The sequence below is a fragment of the Desmodus rotundus genome, chromosome 4, assembly GCF_022682495.2.
Source record: "Desmodus rotundus isolate HL8 chromosome 4, HLdesRot8A.1, whole genome shotgun sequence".
In the NCBI taxonomy this organism is placed as follows: Eukaryota; Metazoa; Chordata; class Mammalia; order Chiroptera; family Phyllostomidae; genus Desmodus; species Desmodus rotundus.
This window is the reverse complement of record NC_071390.1, coordinates 124,966,935-124,986,954: the sequence shown is the minus strand read 5'-3', so window position 1 is coordinate 124,986,954 and position 20,020 is coordinate 124,966,935. Positions and strand designations below refer to the sequence as shown.

Genomic DNA, 20,020 nt, shown 5'->3' with positions numbered 1-20,020 from the left:
AGGCATCTGGAGTGAGGTGGCAATGAAGTATTCAAGTGGAGATACACGTTTTTATTCAGTTGCTTGGATAAAAGAAATGAATGGATGTTACTGAAGGCAGGTTTGTGGGTTTGTTGACAAGAAATAGAAGGAATCTGTTTTTTTCATTGGACTAAGATGAGATCATTGCCCAGTGGAGAGTAAAGGTGACAAGACAAGAGATTTGAGGAGAATAAACATTTTTTAAAAAGCAGGATTATCAGGCATCATTTAGGGCCCATTCAACTTTGAAGATAATGAATTTATAGCAGTGTTAGTCTACAAAGTTTGTGATTTTCCTGCAGTCACGTTTAAGAGTTAAAGACATTGCTAGATATCCTGTAATTCAAAGAAGTCAATTTTATACCTGTTCAGCTAAGAATGATTCAGTTTTATTTTTAGGGTATTTGAAAGTATAATTATGTGATTAGTGTATAGACTAGTAAATAGATTACTTTTTTTTTTTTTCTTTCAATGACTACAAAATGGATCTTAGGAGAGGAAAAATCAATCCCTGTTACGAACTCTATAGAAAAACAACTTTGGATGTGTATTTAAGCATCTTTGGTAACAAAACTATTAGATTTTGTTTCCAAGTCTGCATCTAAATATGTAAACTACAGGTTTACATCTTAAGTTTTAGGGCTATTTACTCTTTAATGTGAATCACCTATCCCTTTCCCTTTTCCCTGTTGGGTTGTTGATTATTTCTTGGAACTCCTAAACTATGGGGCATATTTGCCGGGAGGCTTTTTATATATTGCAAATATTTTTTCTAGTTTGGTATTTGACTTTGTTATTTTGACTTTGATATTTGACTGGTTATTACTGTGTGTATATAATATCAAATTTTAAAAGATTTTATGATTTTTATTTTGAGTCATAATTAGAAAATCCTTTCTCCCTGCAGTTTTAAAGAAATTTTTCTCCTATGGTTCTATCTTATTTTTGGCATCTTCTTCAACAATTAAAACGTTTGCCCATTTGGATTAGATACTTTCCCAGATGGCTTTTTCCCCCAAAAGTATATTGTAGAATATCGTTTCCTCACTGGTTTGAGGTGCCACCTTCCTTAATTGTGTATTCCTTGTGAGTCTGTTTCTGAATTCTCTATTCCGTTTGCCTATCTATCCATGAGCTAGTACCACACTACACTAATTATATGCAATTAGTACCAATATTAATTATTGAGGTTTAATACAGGATTAAAATATCTAGCCCCTGCTAGTGTGGCTTAGCTGGTTAGAGCATTGTCCTATAAACCAAAAAGGCCCCAGGTTTGACTCCTGGTCAGGACACATGCCTAGGTTACAGGTTCGTTCCATCGTGGAGGAGGGTATGAGAGACAATTGATGGATGTTTCTCTTCCCCTCTTTCACTGTCCCTTCCCCTGCCTCTAAAATCTGTAAGCATGTCCTTGGGTGAGAATTGATTGAATGCATACACAGACACACACATACACACACGTAAAGCACCTGTCATTACTTTTTTCCCCTTTAAGTTTTCTTGGCTATTTTTAAGTCCTTAAATTCACATTGGAAAATAATTTGTCTAGCTCTTCACACTTCTACCCACTCCTATACCTCCCCACATGCCAAAAAAAAAAAGATTTATAACGTGATCTTCTTAATTTTGTGTATTTGGGGAAATAAACATCTTGATGATAAATCTTCAAATTTAAATACCTATGTCAGTAAATAATGGCTTTCTTTTCTTGTTTTCTTTTAGTGGTATCACCATTTTCTTTTAGCATTGGTGATACTACGGAACTGGAACCATATTTGCACGGTGGCATAGCTGTCCAAGTTAAGACTCCTAAAACATTTTACTTTGTAAGTATTTTTTTCTGCTTAGAAAAATAAATAGATCTACAGAAGAATGGCAGAAGAGAAAAAAAATAAAATAGTTAACCAGGCAATTAATTTAAAGCCTGAACAGATTGTAATTTTTTATTTATACCTACTTTGAGAAAAATTGGATCAAACTAAGGAAATAGACTGATATCAACAAAAAATTTACAGTAGAATACCATATGCATATAATCAAGGTATATAAATTACCTCAAAAAAACCCACACCTTTGAATCATCAGAGTGAATCATATTTCTTACAATTATTTCCTAAGACAAAAGATAAAACATATTTTTGAAAGATTTAATAATCATTGAAACTATATATTTTATCATTCACTTACATTTTTAAAGTAAAAGGAATATTTCTTTTAATTGTAGCATTTTAAATTTTAAGAGACAATGTATATGATGGAAAAATAAAGTAATTATTAGCTAGCACTGAAAGGAATATGTAAATAATAGAGAAAATGTAGAAGCTACTTGTATCAAGAACATAGGAGTCTCTTTCTACTTAAATCTTTAGCCCATTTCTCAGTATAATCTAGTACATCTTTTTTTTTTCTTGAAAGTTCTCAAGGTTTTAACTCGATTGCCTTTTCTTTTCCAGAATAATTATTAACTATAGTCCTCTACAAGGCTTTGTTCAAGCCGAAGTTAGCACAATATGACAGATTAAAATATCTACCACTAGTCAAATCCGCCCCTGCCTTACTTCATCCCCAATTTTTAATTAGACAGTTTATGCTCCAAGTAAATTTCAGATTGTGCGTGTGTTGGGGGGTTTTGTTTCTTGGATTTTTGTTCATTTGATTGGTTGGTTGATTCTTTGGTTTGTTTTTTGTTGGTTTGTTTTTTGTTTTCTGTGTTTTTTTGTCCTTGTGTGTTCTTAGCTCCATGCAGAAAATTTTACTTTGAGTATATTAGTCTTTCCAGGCATACAAGTCTTAATAACGTGATACCAGAAAAATACGATAACTTTTCAGTTAAAACTATAGATTTTTTTCAAGTATACAGATGTTCTTACCATTTCTTCCCAAATTTATTATGCAGATGAGGTCTTCTAATTGCATTTAACATTTTTAAAAAATAAAATGTGGTAATAACACAAGGGGTATCAGGACGAATGGTAGCTATTTTATATTTAAGTTGAAACTTAGTAGCCCAGGCTTCTGGTCAAGATGGTGCATGTCAGCATTCCAGTGGAAAGTAGATTTTTATTTAGTAACAAACCATTCTGACTCCTACTTAATTGATTTGTACCTAGTAGCTCAATCAATGTTGGTTCAATGGATTAGTGAATAAATTATTCTTAATACTACTTTTAAAAAAAGAAAAGAAAACTTAGTAGCCCAATTTTATTTATTTCAGACCTTTGGGAAAGATCCATTGCTTTTAGTGCTCATTTTGTGAAGTAATCACTCACTTGCAGTAGAGTAATGTTTTGTTTTGTTTATATAGGAATCATTGGAGAAGCAGATAAGACATCCAAAGTGCCTTATTGCAGATTTTGGCAAACCTGAGGTAAACAAACACTTCGGAGGTTTTAAGAGAGGCAGCAGAGGCGGGGGTTGGGATTGGTAAGAGAGATTATAAAGTTAAAATAGAGTAACCATGTATATACCTTTCTGTAAGATTTTCTTGAGAAAGGTTATATTCACATATATAAAGTTGACTCCCAAGGATTAAAAACAGAAATTTATACCATGGAAAATATTAGAATAATAGGAGAAAGTTTGCTAATGATATGTTAGCTTTAATAGTTAAAAGACAATTTTAGTAATTTATGCAAAAGTGATGTTATTAAAAGATTTTCTGAACAGTGGAAAGTTTCATATAATAATTTTTTCCAAAAAAACTTGGAAGCATTTATTCTGTTTTCATAAATCACTGGATATAGTTTTGTAGCAGTGAATGTATTTGTGATAAGGAAAGAGTTATATGAACAGTTTCCAAATTTGTAAATGTTGATAAGGAAAAAAGAAGTAAGTGATCTTGTACAAATGTTTTGTAGCTGTTTAGTGATTATTACTCTAAGTTTCATATAGATAACCTAGTAAGAACTGGTCATACCACCTGGGATTGAGACTTAGATCTTACATCTATTGCTTTATTGCCTTGAAATCAAGTCATTTAACTTCTCTAAGATTTAGCTTCCATCTATGTTAGATACAGATAATAATAGGATTAAGCTAATTTCTTTATTGTAACAATTAAAGTAAGTAATATTTTTAAAGCATAGCACAGTGCCTGGCACATACTACATTGACCAGCTTTTAATATTCTGAACAGGCACCTTTGCAGATTCACACAGCTATGCTTGCGTTGGACAAGTTTCAGGAGAACTACAATCGCAAGCCAAATATAGGGTAATGTTCTTTGTTTGAAATAACTTTTTTCTTTATTATGATAACAGTATTTCAGAAATTATAGATTAAAAAAATTTTAAAGTAACTAAGCCTCTTCAGTTGTAACTAACTGCAACACCAGTAGATAACCCAAACTATATGAACATTTATTATGATATCCTGGTCTTTTTTCTGGTGGGTGTGGAAAGATTAATTTCTAAAATTGGAATTATATTAAAGAAGAATTTTCCCATTTTGAAGTCTTCAAAAGCTATAACTTTTTAAATAAAAAATATCTGTGAATAATTGAATTATGAATCCACTGTATAATTTTTATACCTTCTAGCTTATTAAGTCAGAAGTACTGTTGCAAAGGGTTTTTGCCTTATATATTTAAAACTAAATCTTATTTATGTAGTGTCCTTATGTGAGCATGATTTTGAAGTGATAATATATTTAAAAGCCAGTATTCAAGTCATCAAAACACTTTGTGCTCCTACCTGTTGGGAAAATTCTACATTTTTTTTACCTACTTCTTAAATTTTACATTTGAATATGACCTATTGTTTATTATAATTGAGAAAATTGAATTTGGGGTGCTTTGTTTTGAATCTTAGGTGCCAAAAAGATTCAGAAGAGCTGTTGAAATTAGCAACATCTATAAGTGAAACCTTGGAAGAGAAGGTAACTATTCAGTTATGGCTATCAAAAAATGTGTAACCTATAAATGTTCTATATATTTTTTCTTGTTCTTCAGATCACAGCTTTGCTTCTTATTGATAGTAGACAAGTTACTTGACTTTGTTCTAATTTATAAATGTATAAAATGTGGTTAACCAAGGGGGTTGTTGTGCACATTAGATAATTTGATTTTGTGAAGTACTTAGAACAGTATGTGGCACATAGTAATAGAATTTGCCGCTGCAGCTATGTTTTTAATGTTAGTATTATCTCTTCTGATTTACTTGGTTTGTTAAGCCTCTAAAACTCACTATGTAAAGTCATCGGCTTTCCTGTAAGTCATCTCTTTTGTAAATTATATATTCATATCTCTTAATTGCATTTTGGGTGTCGTGTGTGGACTTACAACCTAGAAAATGGTTTTTCCATGTGACAGTGCCAGTGCCTGCCTGCCAGCTTCCGTTTTAGCAGAAATAAACATAGCAGTGTTTGTGTGATTATTTGAAAATTGTGTTGGTCTTATTTTTATAAAAATAAAAGAGAAATGAAGGTTTTAATACTAGTTTTAAGAATAATGTCTCATATTTTATGTAATTAAAACAAAGAAGAAAATAATAAATGTACTGAGAACAATAAATCACTAGTCATAAGTGAAAGACCTCTTATTGCATGTTTACTGGTTAGAAAAATGTATGAAAGGTCAAGAACTATATGATTTCACTCATATGTGGGATATAAAGCAGAAAGCAACAAAGGAGCAAACATAAACAAACACAAAAACGGACTCCTAGGTACAGAAAACAGAATGGTGGTTACCGGAGTGGAGAGGTATGGGGAGAGGATATAGAGGATAAAGGGGGTCAAATACAAGGTGACAGAAGGAAGAAGACTAGACTTCAGGTTGGGAGCACATAAATAAGTATACAGATACCATATTATAAAGTTGTACACCTGAAGTTGATATAATGTTATTAACCAGTGTTACCCCATACATTTAGTTTAAAAGTATAATAAAAAATAGCTAAAAACTATTAACTTAAAAACATATGAAAAGTAGACGTAATTGTTGAAATCTGTGATTAAAAGGAAAGATGTATTGGGGATTTATCAGATTTATTGAGATAAAACTTAAAGTAAATTTCACCCTTTTTAGGTGTACAATTATATAAAATTCTGAATATAATTAATACATCTGTACACAATGAATTCAAAGTGTCCAGTCATGTATCTACCACCACAGTCAAGATATAAAATGTTTCTATAATGCCAGTAGTTACCTTTTTTTAAATAATCATTTCTTCTCTCAACTAAAACATAGCAACCACTATAGTTTTGCCTTTTCCAAAATGTCATATAAATGTAGCCTTTTAAGTCTGGCTTCTTTTACTAAATATAACGAATTTGAATTTTATCTGCGCTGTTGCATGTTTATTTCATTTTATTGCTGAGCAGCATTCCATTGTATAGATGTGCTACAGTTTGTCTCTGCACCAGTTGGTAGACCTTTTGAGTTGTTTCCAGTTTGGGTAGTTATAAGTGAAGCTGCTACAAACATGTGCTTACAGATTTTGGTGTGGACATGTTTTCATTTCCCTTCATTGAACACCTAATGATACATTACAGAGTCATATAATAGATGTGTCATTTAATTTTAATCAAACTGCCAAATTGTTTTACAGAGTAGCTGTACCATTTTGCATTTCCACCAGAAATGTATGAGAGTTTGAGTTGCTCTGCGTTCTCTCCATAATTTTGTATTATCTGTTTGATTTTAGCAATTTTAAAGTATGTGCATTGGTATCATTGTCATTTTAATTTGCATTTATTAATGGCTGTGAATTTGAATATCTTTTTATGTTCTTATTTGTCATTCATACCTCTTTGATAAACTGCCTTTTCAAATTTGCCTGTTTTTAATTGGGTAGTTATTCTTTTTTTAATTGAGAGGTTTATATATTCTGGATATCAGTCCTTTCTTTTACAAATACTATTTTTCAGTCTGCATTGTATTTTCATTTTATTACATCCTTTTCAAAAAGTTGTTTTTAATTTTAAGTTCAATTTTTTTTGTGATTTTTTTTTTTTTTAAACCCAAGGTCACAAAGCTTTTTCTCCTGTGCTTCTAGGAGTTTTATAGTTTTGTGAATTCATTTTTTATACTATGCAAAGTATAACTCAGGTGTATATGACTATATTTTGAATTCATTATATACAGTTTTGTACTTTGTGAGTTCGTTTTTTTACACCTTGACGAGTGTAGATCAGAGATAATTTTTTTGTATATGAATATCCAATAATTGTAGCCCATTTGTTGAAAAGACAGTTCTTTCCCTATTCATTTTTAATAGCACGTGTACCAGCAATTTATTGACCTCTATATGCATGGCTATATCTGAACTCACTGTTATCTTCCATTGGTTGTTTCTATTCTTTTGCTAGTACCAGCCTATTTTGATTACTCTTGCTTTATACTATATCTTAAAATCAGTCTTGGTCTGTAGTGTATTTCTTAGAAAGAGCTCAGAATTATAGTATTCTCTACATTCTTACATATTTGAAATTTTTCCTGTAGCTTTCATACTTGAAAGACAGCTGGGGTGGATATAAAATTCTAGGCTTTTTCTTCAGTGATATTTTTCTTTGTATCTTATTCTTGAAAAATAGGATGCCAGCTTAATATTCTTACTCTTATAAGTAATGTGGTCTTTTTGCATTTAGGCCCTGTATATATTTTTCTATATATGACTTACGGTTGATTGCTCATTCAATTTTTCCAGCTATACATGAACCATTCTGGTACATAGTTGCAGGTTTTTTAAATTTATTTATATCTTTCCTTTTTGGGGGGATAAAATGGATTATTTTTGTTCTTACTAAATTTCTGATTCAAGGTGGAGTATTTTATGTTCGTTATGCCACATCTCCGAGTGTTTGTTAAAGATATACAATCACCAGATAAAATTTCTTCCACCTTGTAATTGGTTTGGTAGAGAAATTTTCACCAGCTGAAATGTTTTGATTTTAACTTTGTTTCCTTCTTACATTAGCTTGTTAGGGTAAACTGTTTTTCTGCTTATTTTTGGACAGGTAAGGATTTTGGGTACTTTTTTACATTTCTACTTATAGAACCCCTCTTCTATCGGGATACAAGAAGGAATTTCTTTGTGGATGGTGTTTTTGTAGGGAGTGGGGTGTATGAGTTGGTATGTCTGTGGATCTGTGATTTCTGCCAAATCTTAACTTTTCCTCTTCCTTCTTTAGCCTTCTCTGTCAAAGGATGTCTCCCCCTTTCTATTTATATCCCTTTCCCCCAGAGAAGTTCTTTCACCATAGCCGTTGTTGAGGTCTTAGATTTTCTTCATGTTCAGTATTTTTTGCATTTACTGTGAGAACTTCTGTTTTCTCAGGATTATTTTGACTGCTTCGTCACTGTTAACCCTTTCATTCTCTGCTGTGGTTATTCTGTGCAGGCAGATTTGCAGCAATATGAAGTCCAGAAATAGTTCTCTTGGAGTTTGGTATTTGTTTTTCTTTTTCTTTTTTTTTTTCTTTTTTTGAATTGTTGTTCAGTTACAATTGTCCCACCTTTTTCCCTGTTGCTCTTCCCTGCCCATACCCCCCATCCCATTGTCAGTACCCATGAGTCCTCTATTCATGTTGCTTGGCATGCACCTTCTTCTTTCCCCTATTACCCCCTTACTCCTCCCCTCTGGTCACTGTCAGTTTGTTCTTTATTTCCATGCCTCTGGTTCTGTTTTGCTCATTTGTTTGTTTTGTGATTAGGTTCCACTTATAAGTGAAATCATAGAGAATTTGTCTTTCACCACCTGGCTTAATTTCACTTAGCATAAAACTCTCCAGTTCCATACATGCTGTTGGGAAGGGTAGGAGCTCCTTCTTTCTCTCTGCTGCATAGTATTCCATTGTGTATGTGTAACACAGTTTTTTGATCCACTCATTTACTCATGGGCACTTAGGCTGTTTCTAGCACTTGACTATTGTAAATTGTGCTGCTATGAACATTGGGGTGCATAGGTTCTTTTGAATTAGTGTTTCAGGATTCTTAGGATATAATCCCAGCAGCAAAATCACTGGATCAAAAGACAGTTCCATTTTTAGTTTTTTTGAGGAAATTCCATACTGTTTTCCACAGTGGCTGCACCAGTCTGCATTCTCACCAACAGTGCACTAGGGTTCCTTTTCTCCACAACCTTTCCAGCACTTGTTTTTGTTTGTTGATTTGCTAATGATGGCCATTCTCACCATGTGAAGTGGTACCTCATTGTGGTTTTAATTTGCATCTCTGATGGCTAGTGATATTGAGCATTTTTCATGTGTCTCTGGGCCCTCTGTATGTCCTCCTTGGAGAAGTGTGTGTTTTTCTATTTACAGGTAACTTGAAGGTCATAATATTCCCTGTTCCCTAGTAATGCTGAAGCTCTTGCGGCTATGTATGTGTCTTCTGGAGATTGTGTGAGGAAATTCATATTTAAGCCATTGTCATCCTAAGGCTTCTGTTAACATTCTCATTTTTGTTTTTAATATTATCACTACCCCCAATATATGTATTCAAATGGTACAACTTAAATGAAAATAATCTGAGTTGAGTTCAGTGCTAAATAGTTGAAAAGTAATGATATACAGAAAATTGAAATGGAGTGTGTGGAATAGTGAATAGATATTAACCTCTTTTTTTGTGTCACAGATAACTCTGAGAATGTAGTAAAAGCCTTTCCTCTTACCCCCTCAATGCACAAGTACTATTACTTTGCATAGGATTTCAGGAGATAATTGAGCTGAACTTGAATCTTAAGGTTAAGATTAAGGTTACTTATGTTGAAAGAATAGGAAGAGAAAACAAAGACAGAACTTGTGAAGAGATCTTTGTCACAAATAAAAAGTTGTGCTAAAACAATAGCTCCAAAATCTGATTCTTCAATATTTCCTTTAAAATACTAAGAAATCTTATTTTGAGTAACATTTCATTTTTTAAGTGTGGTGAGAGTTTTGTAATGATTAATTCTTAAGATTAGTATGCAAAAGTGCCATTATGCTCTTAATTTTTTCTAAACTGCCTTTTTAACAATGTATTGCTTTTCATACTTTTACTTTTTATTTACCACTTAGAGGACAAACCGATAGCTCCTTATCATTTTTATGGGTTATTTTATTTTTATTTCTCTGTGTTCAAGGTTTTCCATAGTTTTCATTAAAATCTTTTTTTTTTTAATTCTGGTTGTTTCTAAATGTTTACAGACATCACAGACCCATTATTTAAAAAAAAACAAAAACTATAAATGTTAGATATTTCAGTTAATTCCAGATGGTGCCCTAGTGTAACATAAAAAGTCATAAAGCAAGAATGGCAGGTACTAATAAAGAGAAATACTGCTTAGGGTAATGAACAAGCAACTGGGTCTTCTATTGTGAGATTAGAACTTCTTTAGGACTTAAAAACTAGTAGAGAAATTGAGTGGCTTTTTTTTGAAGTTAAGGTATAATAATTCTCACATTAAGTCATTGAAATTTTGAATGTACTATGTGAATACTCTTAATATTACTGTCTTTCATGGCCTGTGTTTCAGCCTGAAGTAGATGCTGACATTGTGCATTGGCTTTCTTGGACTGCTCAAGGCTACTTAGCCCCACTTGCTGCAGCAGTAGGGGGTGTTGCCAGCCAGGAAGTATTGAAAGCTGTGACGGGAAAGTTTTCTCCTTTGTGCCAGTGGGTTAGTTCTGGATTTTAATATTTTTTTATATTTAAGGTTCAACTATCTATCTATATAATGAATGTCTTATGAATTTTAGTGTTAATGTAAAAGCAACCTTAAAGTATTTTTTGATGCATGAGAGAGATGTGATATGCCACCAAAACTTAATTTTGTACTTGAAACTAGTATGTTCATATACTGAGGCTGTTGGGCTGGTAACCCAGGGTTGCATTCTAGAATGTATTTCCCTCATTTGTGAGAGTGAAGGAATGAGTTTTCTATCCTTATACTTAGTTAATCTCTTGTATTATTTAGGTTTGCATTCATGGGTCCTCAGAAATCCTGTTCTGTGGAATTTTTGGCATCATCCATCTTTAGATTCCTTTCCTAGGTATAAATACTAAAGGTAGAAAGCAAGGGAATGGTAGATTTCAGAACTAGATAAGGTAAAAACATAATTTGATATAATAAAAACACTCATTTCTGTTACCAAAAGTAATAATTGGCAGATGATATCAAAGGACACTCTTCAGGCCCTTACTTTTTAGAAAGACTTTAAACATTGTGACTTCAACAGTTATCATTTTTGAATATTTTTAAGAAGTACCCACATAATGGTATTTTGATGCTGAATTATTTGGTTTATTTTAACATAGTACAAATTCATTTGTAAAAGTCTGGATTAGATACAGCTGTTAATTGCATGGGAAGTTATATAAAGTATGTTAATAATGTAGATTCTGTGTTATAAGTAAATAATAACCATTTGGTCATGTTCAGATTTAGCAACATAAGTAACATCAGTGATAAAAATGGCAGTGAGACTTAGTTCTGTTTTTCATTAACTTAATTCTTCTTGGTATTTTTAAAAGGTTGAAATTGTGGCTTTCTAGATTTCCTCGATAGTGTATGTAATTATAAGTGACATATAATATACCCAAGCTGGAAAATAAATATAGAGTAATCAAATTACTGTGGATGTAGAAAAAATAAGTTTTCTCTCACCTTCCAAGTTCTTTTAGCTGAGCTAATAATCAAATTTACATGAGTCAGATTAACAGGAGAATACGTCCAAAGTTTATTAAGGATGTACATGTGGGGGTCCCATAAGAATATGAAACCCCAAAGAGTCATTGGGTAGTTGAGGTTTACATGCCATCTGGACAAAGGAGAGGGAGGCAGAGGTCTGCAATTTCAAAGGGAAAGCAGGCAATTTATAGTTGAGAAAGAGCAAATGTGGTAAACAAATTCTTGCTGGACCACCCAGAAACAGTTCGGCAAACAGGCTTTGCTAGATTTCTACCTGCCTGCCACATTTGGTTTTTGTTGCTAAGGTGATACTCCCTTCCTCCAGCAGGTTTTTCTATCTGAAATTTCTTTAGTCAGGTAAAGGGAGAGGGTCAAAGGTTCTTTCTGAGTATTTCATGTCTTAAGCAGCTTAAAACCAATTTCCCAAAAGGCGTTTGGTAGCAAAACTTTGGTACCTTCATTACTTACTCAAATGCAGCTATATTTGAATGGGGCTTCCAGAATTTTTGTGTAGTTATAAAAATAGATTTGGAGGTTAAGTTTCCTTTTGTTTGTAAAACAAACATCAGTAAGATGGCTAAATGACATGAATCAAATTATATCTTTTAACAAATCCTTCAGGTTTAATTATTGTTTTAATAAAAGAATGCATATACATATTGTATTCAAAACAATTATAGTTTTAATCTATTCTGTTGGTATTTTAATTTTATTTTCCTTAATTACAATTAATTATAGAAGAGAGCTATTTTTTCTAGTTATTTAAATTTTATACATAGTAAGTTATATTTTTTATCTTCTACTTTAAGTTATACATTGAAGCAGCAGATATTGTTGAATCCCTAAGCAAACCTGAACGTGAAGAGTTTCTTCCACGGTAATATTGGAATTTCTGTTGCTTTTTTCTTATTTGTATATTTGTAAGAGGCAACTGAATTAAGAGTTTTTGTTTAAACATGCAGTTGCTTTAAATATCTTTTCTAAAACCTAACTCATTCACTTCTGCAGTTACTTCTTTCCCATTCAAAGGTGGCATATCATAATAATGCCATATGTCTTTATCACTTTATAAATAATGAATATAAAGTTTTAAATTATATGTTCTTACGAGAATGGTTAGCATTCAAATATTCTGATGAACAGTTCCTATTCTGCAACTATTATTTATACCAGAGATTCACCTTTTTGCGTCACAAATCTCTGAGAAGCTGATTAAAGAAAGCTATGGTTCATTTTCCCCAAAATACACATACCCCAAAAGTTTTGCCTTCAATTTAAAGTACATTATTAAATTTGTATTAACAATGAAACTAATCTTAATAATGTTTTAAATGCCTTTCTGGGTTTTTTTGGCATGTTGTTTTCTTCAGAGGAGATAGATACGATGCCTTACGAGCCTGCATTGGAGACAGTCTGTGTCACAAGCTACAGAATTTGAATATCTTCCTGGTAAGTATCAATAATGATGAAATGAATAGTATATTCATACTGCTGTTGTGTATCAGCAAGTTAATTTATTAAAGCAAATTTGAATCTCAGTGAGTACACGTTCTAACATAGTAAATGCTTAGAACCAGGGTTTTGAAACTGTGGCTGATAGACTGAATCCATCCTGCTGTTCAGTAATGAAGTTCATTCATTCATGTATTGCCTAGGACTTCTTTTACGCTCTAACAGTGGTTTGCGTGGTTGTGACAGAGACCATAATGGCCTGCAAAGCTGAAAATATTTGCTGTCTGGCGCTTCACAAAAGTTTCCCAACTGCTGATCTAAAGAATTAATACATTTGAAATGAGCCCTGACTGTGTGGCCCAGTTGGTTGGACGTAAGACGAAGGGTCACTGGCTCCATTCCTGGTCAGGCCACATGCCTAGGTTGCAGCTTCGTCCCCAGTTAGAGTGTGAACGCACGGCAGCCAGTCGATCAGTGTTTTTCTCTCACATTGATGTTTTTCTCCTTCTCTTTTCCCTCACTTCCCCTCTCTATAAAAAATAAAAGTAAAATGAAAATACGAATATGATACTTTTGAACATTAAATAATTTTCTAGAAATACATTAAAATTGGTTGGAGGTTTTTATCCATTTTTCTTTGCACCAAATGAAGGATTATGTAGGTAGATTCTGTATTTCTTAAATATCTTTTTTATTTAAGGAATAAATCATTTTTATTAATGTGTTGCACTGATATTTTGTGCTGTTTGCTTCTAGCTTAAATAAAACAAATGAATTCAGTGTTTGACTTTTGTTTGGAGTTTTAAAATGTCTTCTGTTTAAAAGAAATTCACATATTGTGCTTTTTTCTTATTTGGTTTATACATTTTTTTCTGTAACTGAGATACTTAATAATAGCGTTATAAACCAGTTAAATAAAATGAATTACAGATGTTCAAACTATTTTTAAAAGTATGCGTTTATTGTAAGGTAGCATTGATGAAAATTATGAAATTGCTCTTTGGTAGGTAGAATCTCCGATTTTATTTAATCTGATATATTTTTCTCTTTCATAGGTAGGATGTGGAGCCATAGGCTGTGAAATGTTAAAAAATTTTGCCTTACTTGGTGTTGGCACAAGCAAAGAGAAGGGAATGGTAAGATACAAATTCTTGAGAGTTAACAGTTTATATGTATTTCCCTTGCTCTCCATTTCTTAACTCTATTTGACTACATAGACCTAAAGTATTAGTTTCTGAGGATAGATCATCAAGCTAGAAATAAGATTCTGACTGTACTCTGACCACTTTCTTCAAATTATGTGACCCTGTGGGAAATCACTTCAGGTTTTTGCTCTTAAATTTCTTTCTCTAATACTGTGCGACTGATGTCTGTACCACCTACCTCATTATGTTATTGTTAAAATCAAATGCAAAAGGGCTTTGTAAACTATAAAGCACATTAATATTGTTGTTATTTTGTTAGATACTACTTGATAATTGTTAAATAAATCTTTAAGGTGGGAGAAGCCAACATTAGAAAGTTGAAGGCTACTCATATACAATTTCAATCAGTGATTATCAAAAGAATAGGGAATAATGTAAACTTGTGTATATAGTTTAAATTTTTAAGACTATAAGTGTTGACTATAAGTAATTGGGAAGCCATATTGTATATTTAATTAAAAATGTGTTTCACTTTAAGGTATAAACTAGCTTTCCAGAGTAGTGATTTCATAGATTTGTCATGGTGACTAATAATGAGTAATTTTGTAGTTAATTAAACTTCTCTTATTATTTCACTCAAAGAGGCGTTTGTGACTATTACAGTTATGGACAGATGTTTTACATTTATATTATTCTTGCTCAGTAACTGTGTTCCACAAACGGCTAGTAGTTCTTTTTTAAACGGCTATTAGTGTTTTTTAAAAAGGTATTTCTCAAAAAGAAATAAAATCCTTCATTGTATGAGTTTGGGAATCACTTGAATACTTTTTAACTTTTTGGAAATTCACAATTCATATTAGCCTGTAAAGATCAGGGAAAGAGTTACAGTAAACCAACTGATTTTCCGGTAACAAAACAAGGTAAGTGTATTGGAACAGATTTTTATTCTATTGCAAACACAGAGACTTACTGTATACATTATTTTTTAAGTGTTTGCATACATAGCCAAACTAATTGGAAAGAAGGAAAGAAAAATCCCCAGGGTCTAGGAACCAAAAGAGAAATTAATTCATGAACTAAAAGCACTACCTGGCTAATCTTAAAACAGATAAAGACATCAGACAAATAAAACAATAAAAGATTATTATTTATTGGTTCTCACAGAAAAAGTTGTAACATGAGCAGTATGTGAAGCAAGGGTAAATAGAGGCATTTGTCAACATTGTTAGATTGATTTTTAAAACTTTTAATCAAATATTTGGTTTGGAAGTGGGAGGATTAAAAATAAGTAAAATGTTTATTGATAACATGGAAAGTAGAAGAGAAACTTTATACTCTAATTGTTTAGGAACAAGATAATTTTCGCCCTTAAGTCACATGTACATGTTAAAATTTTGAATGTAACCACATAAAAATAAATGTTTAATTTGATGTTTCTTTGCTAAACATTAATTATAATTAAGTATAGGTATAAAAAGAGTAGTAATGGTAATCATTTTGCTATATATGTATTCATATAACTTTTACCAGCCAAAATATTTTAGAATAACTTGTGGGAGTTGTTTTAGTCATCCTGAGAAAAGCAAAATAGATTTAAACTTATTTGTTAAATATTTTTGACCTTTTCTTGATATTAGGTTACAGTTACAGATCCTGACTTGATAGAAAAATCCAACTTGAACAGGCAGTTCTTATTTCGTCCTCATCACATACAGGTGTGTTGCTCTCTGTTTCAAAATTAAATAATCTGTTGTGTTATACAAAACAGAAGAGTTTCTCTTTAATATGTAGAAAATGGTGCTTGACAAGCCTAATATATTCTTTATTTATTTGGTCTCTCAAATTACCAAATAATGGGAATGGTTATAGGAAAAATATATTAACTTTTAATATAAAACTTGGTTTTGCCTTGATTTTGGATATTCAAAGCTGAGTTGTGAATTGTGGACAGTATTTTTTTTTTCATTTTGTAATCACCAAAGTATGTCTGCATATTTAATTTTAGAAACTGAGGATATATATATAGAAACAGGTTCTCTAATTTGAAGTGTTAAAGGTTAGCACTTGGAATTTTGTAATCTTGTGATTTTGTTTGACTATTTAACATCCCTTATTATTGTAAAATGATGCTTGTTTTCAGTCTTTTTTATAAAAATTAAAATATTTAAGTCAGGAAAAGAAGCAATTGGGTGAGTCAAGCAAATTTGCTTTTACTTTAGAAATGTTTTTTTTCACTTTACTTTTCAACACTCATATTAATTATAGCTAACTAAGCTTAAGAATGTCATTGTAAACATAGAAATAACTAAAGCAGTTGGAATAGTTACCTAATAGTCTTACTTATCCAAATATAAAGGACTAAGTAACAGGGTCTCATAAACTAAAATGTATGTCACAAAATTCATTTACTTAACTGCATTTAAGTTATAGAAGAACTATAAAGGCTTATTTATCCTTATCTTACTGAGCTTTGACAAAATTTGTGCTTTGTATCTATACTAACAGCACTGAGAAGTAAAAACATGTCAACTTAGCAATGCGAGAAGGGACAGAACTACCATTAAAGCTAGATGCATGTATCGAAACAGAATGGTCTATAGATATTTAGTGTCAGAGCCAGTGCTTCCAAATGAGCTTTGTTGACATCTGAAATGACACTAATGATGTTTAAGAAAAGAATGTATTATATTTATGGTATTCTTTTTTATAAAACTGAAAAAAATAAATTTTTAAATGTTTACATCCAGAAATAGTAATATTTTTAAAAGATTTTATTCTTAAAGTGTTAGATTCTCAAACCTGTGCAAGCTCATTTTCTGCAGTTTGGATTTCTAATGTTTTACTTAATGTATTCTCATCTTTTTCTAGTCACTTAGCTGATTTAAACCTCATAACTATAATAGAAAGAACAATGTACTTTTAGTTAAACTTTTAACTAATATATTAGGAACTCTGAAGCACTTAGCTAAAAAAAGGAGAGGTTTAGATTTCTATTAATAATATGTAAATTATTTAGACTAATAGGCACTATTAAATGTGATATGGCTACAGCGAATGTAATTTCCACAAACTAAAAACTGAAATTGATCTCAATACTCTCACTTCATACATATTTTCCAAAGTGATAAGAATGTATAAGTTCAATTCGTAGCCTGTCTTTTCTGTTTAACATTAATTTCTTCCGTTCTTGTTATTTGTTTAGAAACCTAAAAGCTATACTGCTGCTGATGCAACCCGGAAAATAAATCCTCAAGTGAAGATAGATGCACACTTGAACAAACTATGTCCGGCCACTGAGGCTCTTTACAGTGATGAGTTCTACACTAAACAAGATATAATTATCACTGCATTAGATAATGTGGAAGCCAGGAGATATGTAGACAGGTATGTAATTGAAACTCGGGTTCATAAAGAGTTGTCTTTCTTTTATTTCCACTTCTGTTTTCCATGCTTATTTGTCGAAAAGCTACCAATTTTTATTCTTTATGTTCCTATGTACCTCTCAAATCCTGTGATGATTTCCCATTATATCTAGGATAAAATTCAAAATCTCTCACATGTTCTAAATTTTTTTTTATAGTGTCTGCCACCTGTCCACCTCCCCAGCTTAAAGTTTATCTATTCCTTCCTGGCTCCCCTTGTTTTAGCTACACAGTTTTTTCAGTTCTTACCGGGCATGCAGTATTTTTTTTAATCTCAGTGACTTAAACATACTCTTCTTCAGCCTCAGAAAATTATGTTTATCTTGTTCCAAAACATTGATCCCAAATTACTGTTTACTCTCCACCTACCATACTTTTTTTTTCTTCATCCTTTAACCACTACCTAAATGTCTTTCTTCAAACAGGCTTTCTTTAACCCCCCAAATTCTAAATTAGAATCTCCTGTGGTAATCTTTTATAGACCTAAGCATTTTCCTTCATAACACTTACTTTTATTGATATACATATTTATTTAATGTTTGTTTCTTGTTAAATCATTTATTTAGGGACCATTTATTTTCCCATCACTGTATCATCAATGTTCAATACATGATGTCATTCAGTAAATATTTGTTATATAAGATGAGTGAGTGACAATGATATGCACACCTTACATTTTTCATTCCCTCTTTATATGACTCTTCAGTGTTACAGTGTTAGAGCAGGCATATAAACAGAGGGAAAATTTACCAGTTGAGAGTGTAGTTGAAGGTTTATACTCTTGGGCAGAGGAAGGAAAAATAACTTTAATAAAGTGTACAGAATATAGGTATTGTCAGTATTAACAATATATAATGTTGTTTGGAATAAAGAAAATATCGAGAAGATTGCAGTGAGGTAGATCCTGTAGGCAGAAAAATAATCAAAGAAGAAACAGGAAGCAAGAGAAGAGAGGATAACACAGTTACGAGTTAACCTAGCAGGAAACAAGTCGAAGCCCAAATTTGGTGGTGGTGATGGTAGAAGTGGCAGTAGTAATAGTAGAAGGTAAAGACAGAAATTACTAGATTGAACAGGATTTGTTGAGGGGGACGGAAATGATGACTGGGTTGTTTGGTGGTAATGTGTATTTCCTAAAATATTATAGTCAAGAAGAGATCAATATGTGAAGTGGTCAGTAGAAAGTGGTAGGATTTCCTCTGCTTACAGTGTTAGTGCTCACTTTTATGTCGGTTTCCTATCATCTTTTCAAATAGCCGTTGCGTAGCAAATCTACGGCCACTGCTAGATTCTGGAACAATGGGCACTAAGGGACACACTGAAGTCATTGTACCTCATTTGACTGAATCCTATAATAGTCATGTAAGTGAACTAGTTTTTTTTTTAAGTAAATGTCACTTTTTTATTCATATCATAACTTTTTTCTCTTCATCAGTCAACAAATTTGATTTAGCTTCCCTAGTCCTATGTTTGATCTGCCATTGATGTGCATGCATGTGTGTATGTGCAGTTTTAAAAACATACCTGATTTTTGTACATCATCAAAATTCTGGCTTTTGGCTTTCTAGATTCTATTCTTCTATTTATTGTTTATATCTGAGAGCTGCTTGATTAGTTTTCTAACATTTAACTTTTACAAAATCTTACGGAAGAATTAGTTTCTCCATAGGAGGGACCAAGATACCTATATACATATATTTTCTATAAATGATATATAGATACAACTTGTTTTAACCCCCATAAGCCATCTTGAGATACTGACAAAGTTGAAAACCACTGACCTAACAAATAATTATAGGCCTTAGGATTTAAAGAAAGAGCAACCCTAGTTGTAAAATTGAAAGAAGTATACTTTTTTACAAGTGTAAATATTTCTTTACTTAATAAAAGTGTTTGGTTTAGTAAAATTTCAAAATTTTTACTGAATTTGTTTTCCCATTTACTTTTATGGAATCAGAAATGTATATAATAAAAATATAGTAGACCAGTTGATAAGTTTAAGTTGAAGGAAATTAGACGGAGTAAATCATGATATGTGTTGGGTGTCATATTGGAAATTTTTCAAAGAAGAAAATATTACAAAATTTCAAAAGTTCCTTGATTTGCTCATTCTGCATCTTTCCCAAACCTTCTCCTATATTCTCTGACTTTAAACTTGACAATTTAATACTCCTCTGGCTTACCTCTTTGGCTTATATTTCATGGTATTTCAAAAGTCAATAAATTGAAATATAAATCTCCAAGTAAAAAGAGAAAAAAAGTGAGTCATTTTAGATTGGGTAAACCAGTAAGCCAAATGTACCCTATAATAGGGTATGGATTTTTTTCAGTGGTACCTTTTTATATGAGACAACATAGACATTAC

General features: G+C 31.8%; 1 protein-coding gene across 1 annotated transcript in view; it reads left to right on the top strand.

Moving 5' to 3' along the window:
• Window positions 1–20,020, top strand: part of UBA6 (ubiquitin like modifier activating enzyme 6) — a 72,238-nt gene that overhangs the window by 34,863 nt on the left and 17,355 nt on the right. Inside the window, exons 10-20 of the mRNA XM_024579744.4 lie at window positions 1,747–1,850; window positions 3,329–3,391; window positions 4,160–4,236; window positions 4,833–4,899; window positions 10,482–10,625; window positions 12,446–12,513; window positions 13,007–13,085; window positions 14,144–14,224; window positions 15,871–15,948; window positions 17,436–17,617; window positions 18,912–19,017. Coding sequence (XP_024435512.1) covers window positions 1,747–1,850; window positions 3,329–3,391; window positions 4,160–4,236; window positions 4,833–4,899; window positions 10,482–10,625; window positions 12,446–12,513; window positions 13,007–13,085; window positions 14,144–14,224; window positions 15,871–15,948; window positions 17,436–17,617; window positions 18,912–19,017 — 1,049 coding nt within the window. The remainder of the gene's footprint in view (window positions 1–1,746; window positions 1,851–3,328; window positions 3,392–4,159; window positions 4,237–4,832; window positions 4,900–10,481; window positions 10,626–12,445; window positions 12,514–13,006; window positions 13,086–14,143; window positions 14,225–15,870; window positions 15,949–17,435; window positions 17,618–18,911; window positions 19,018–20,020) is intronic.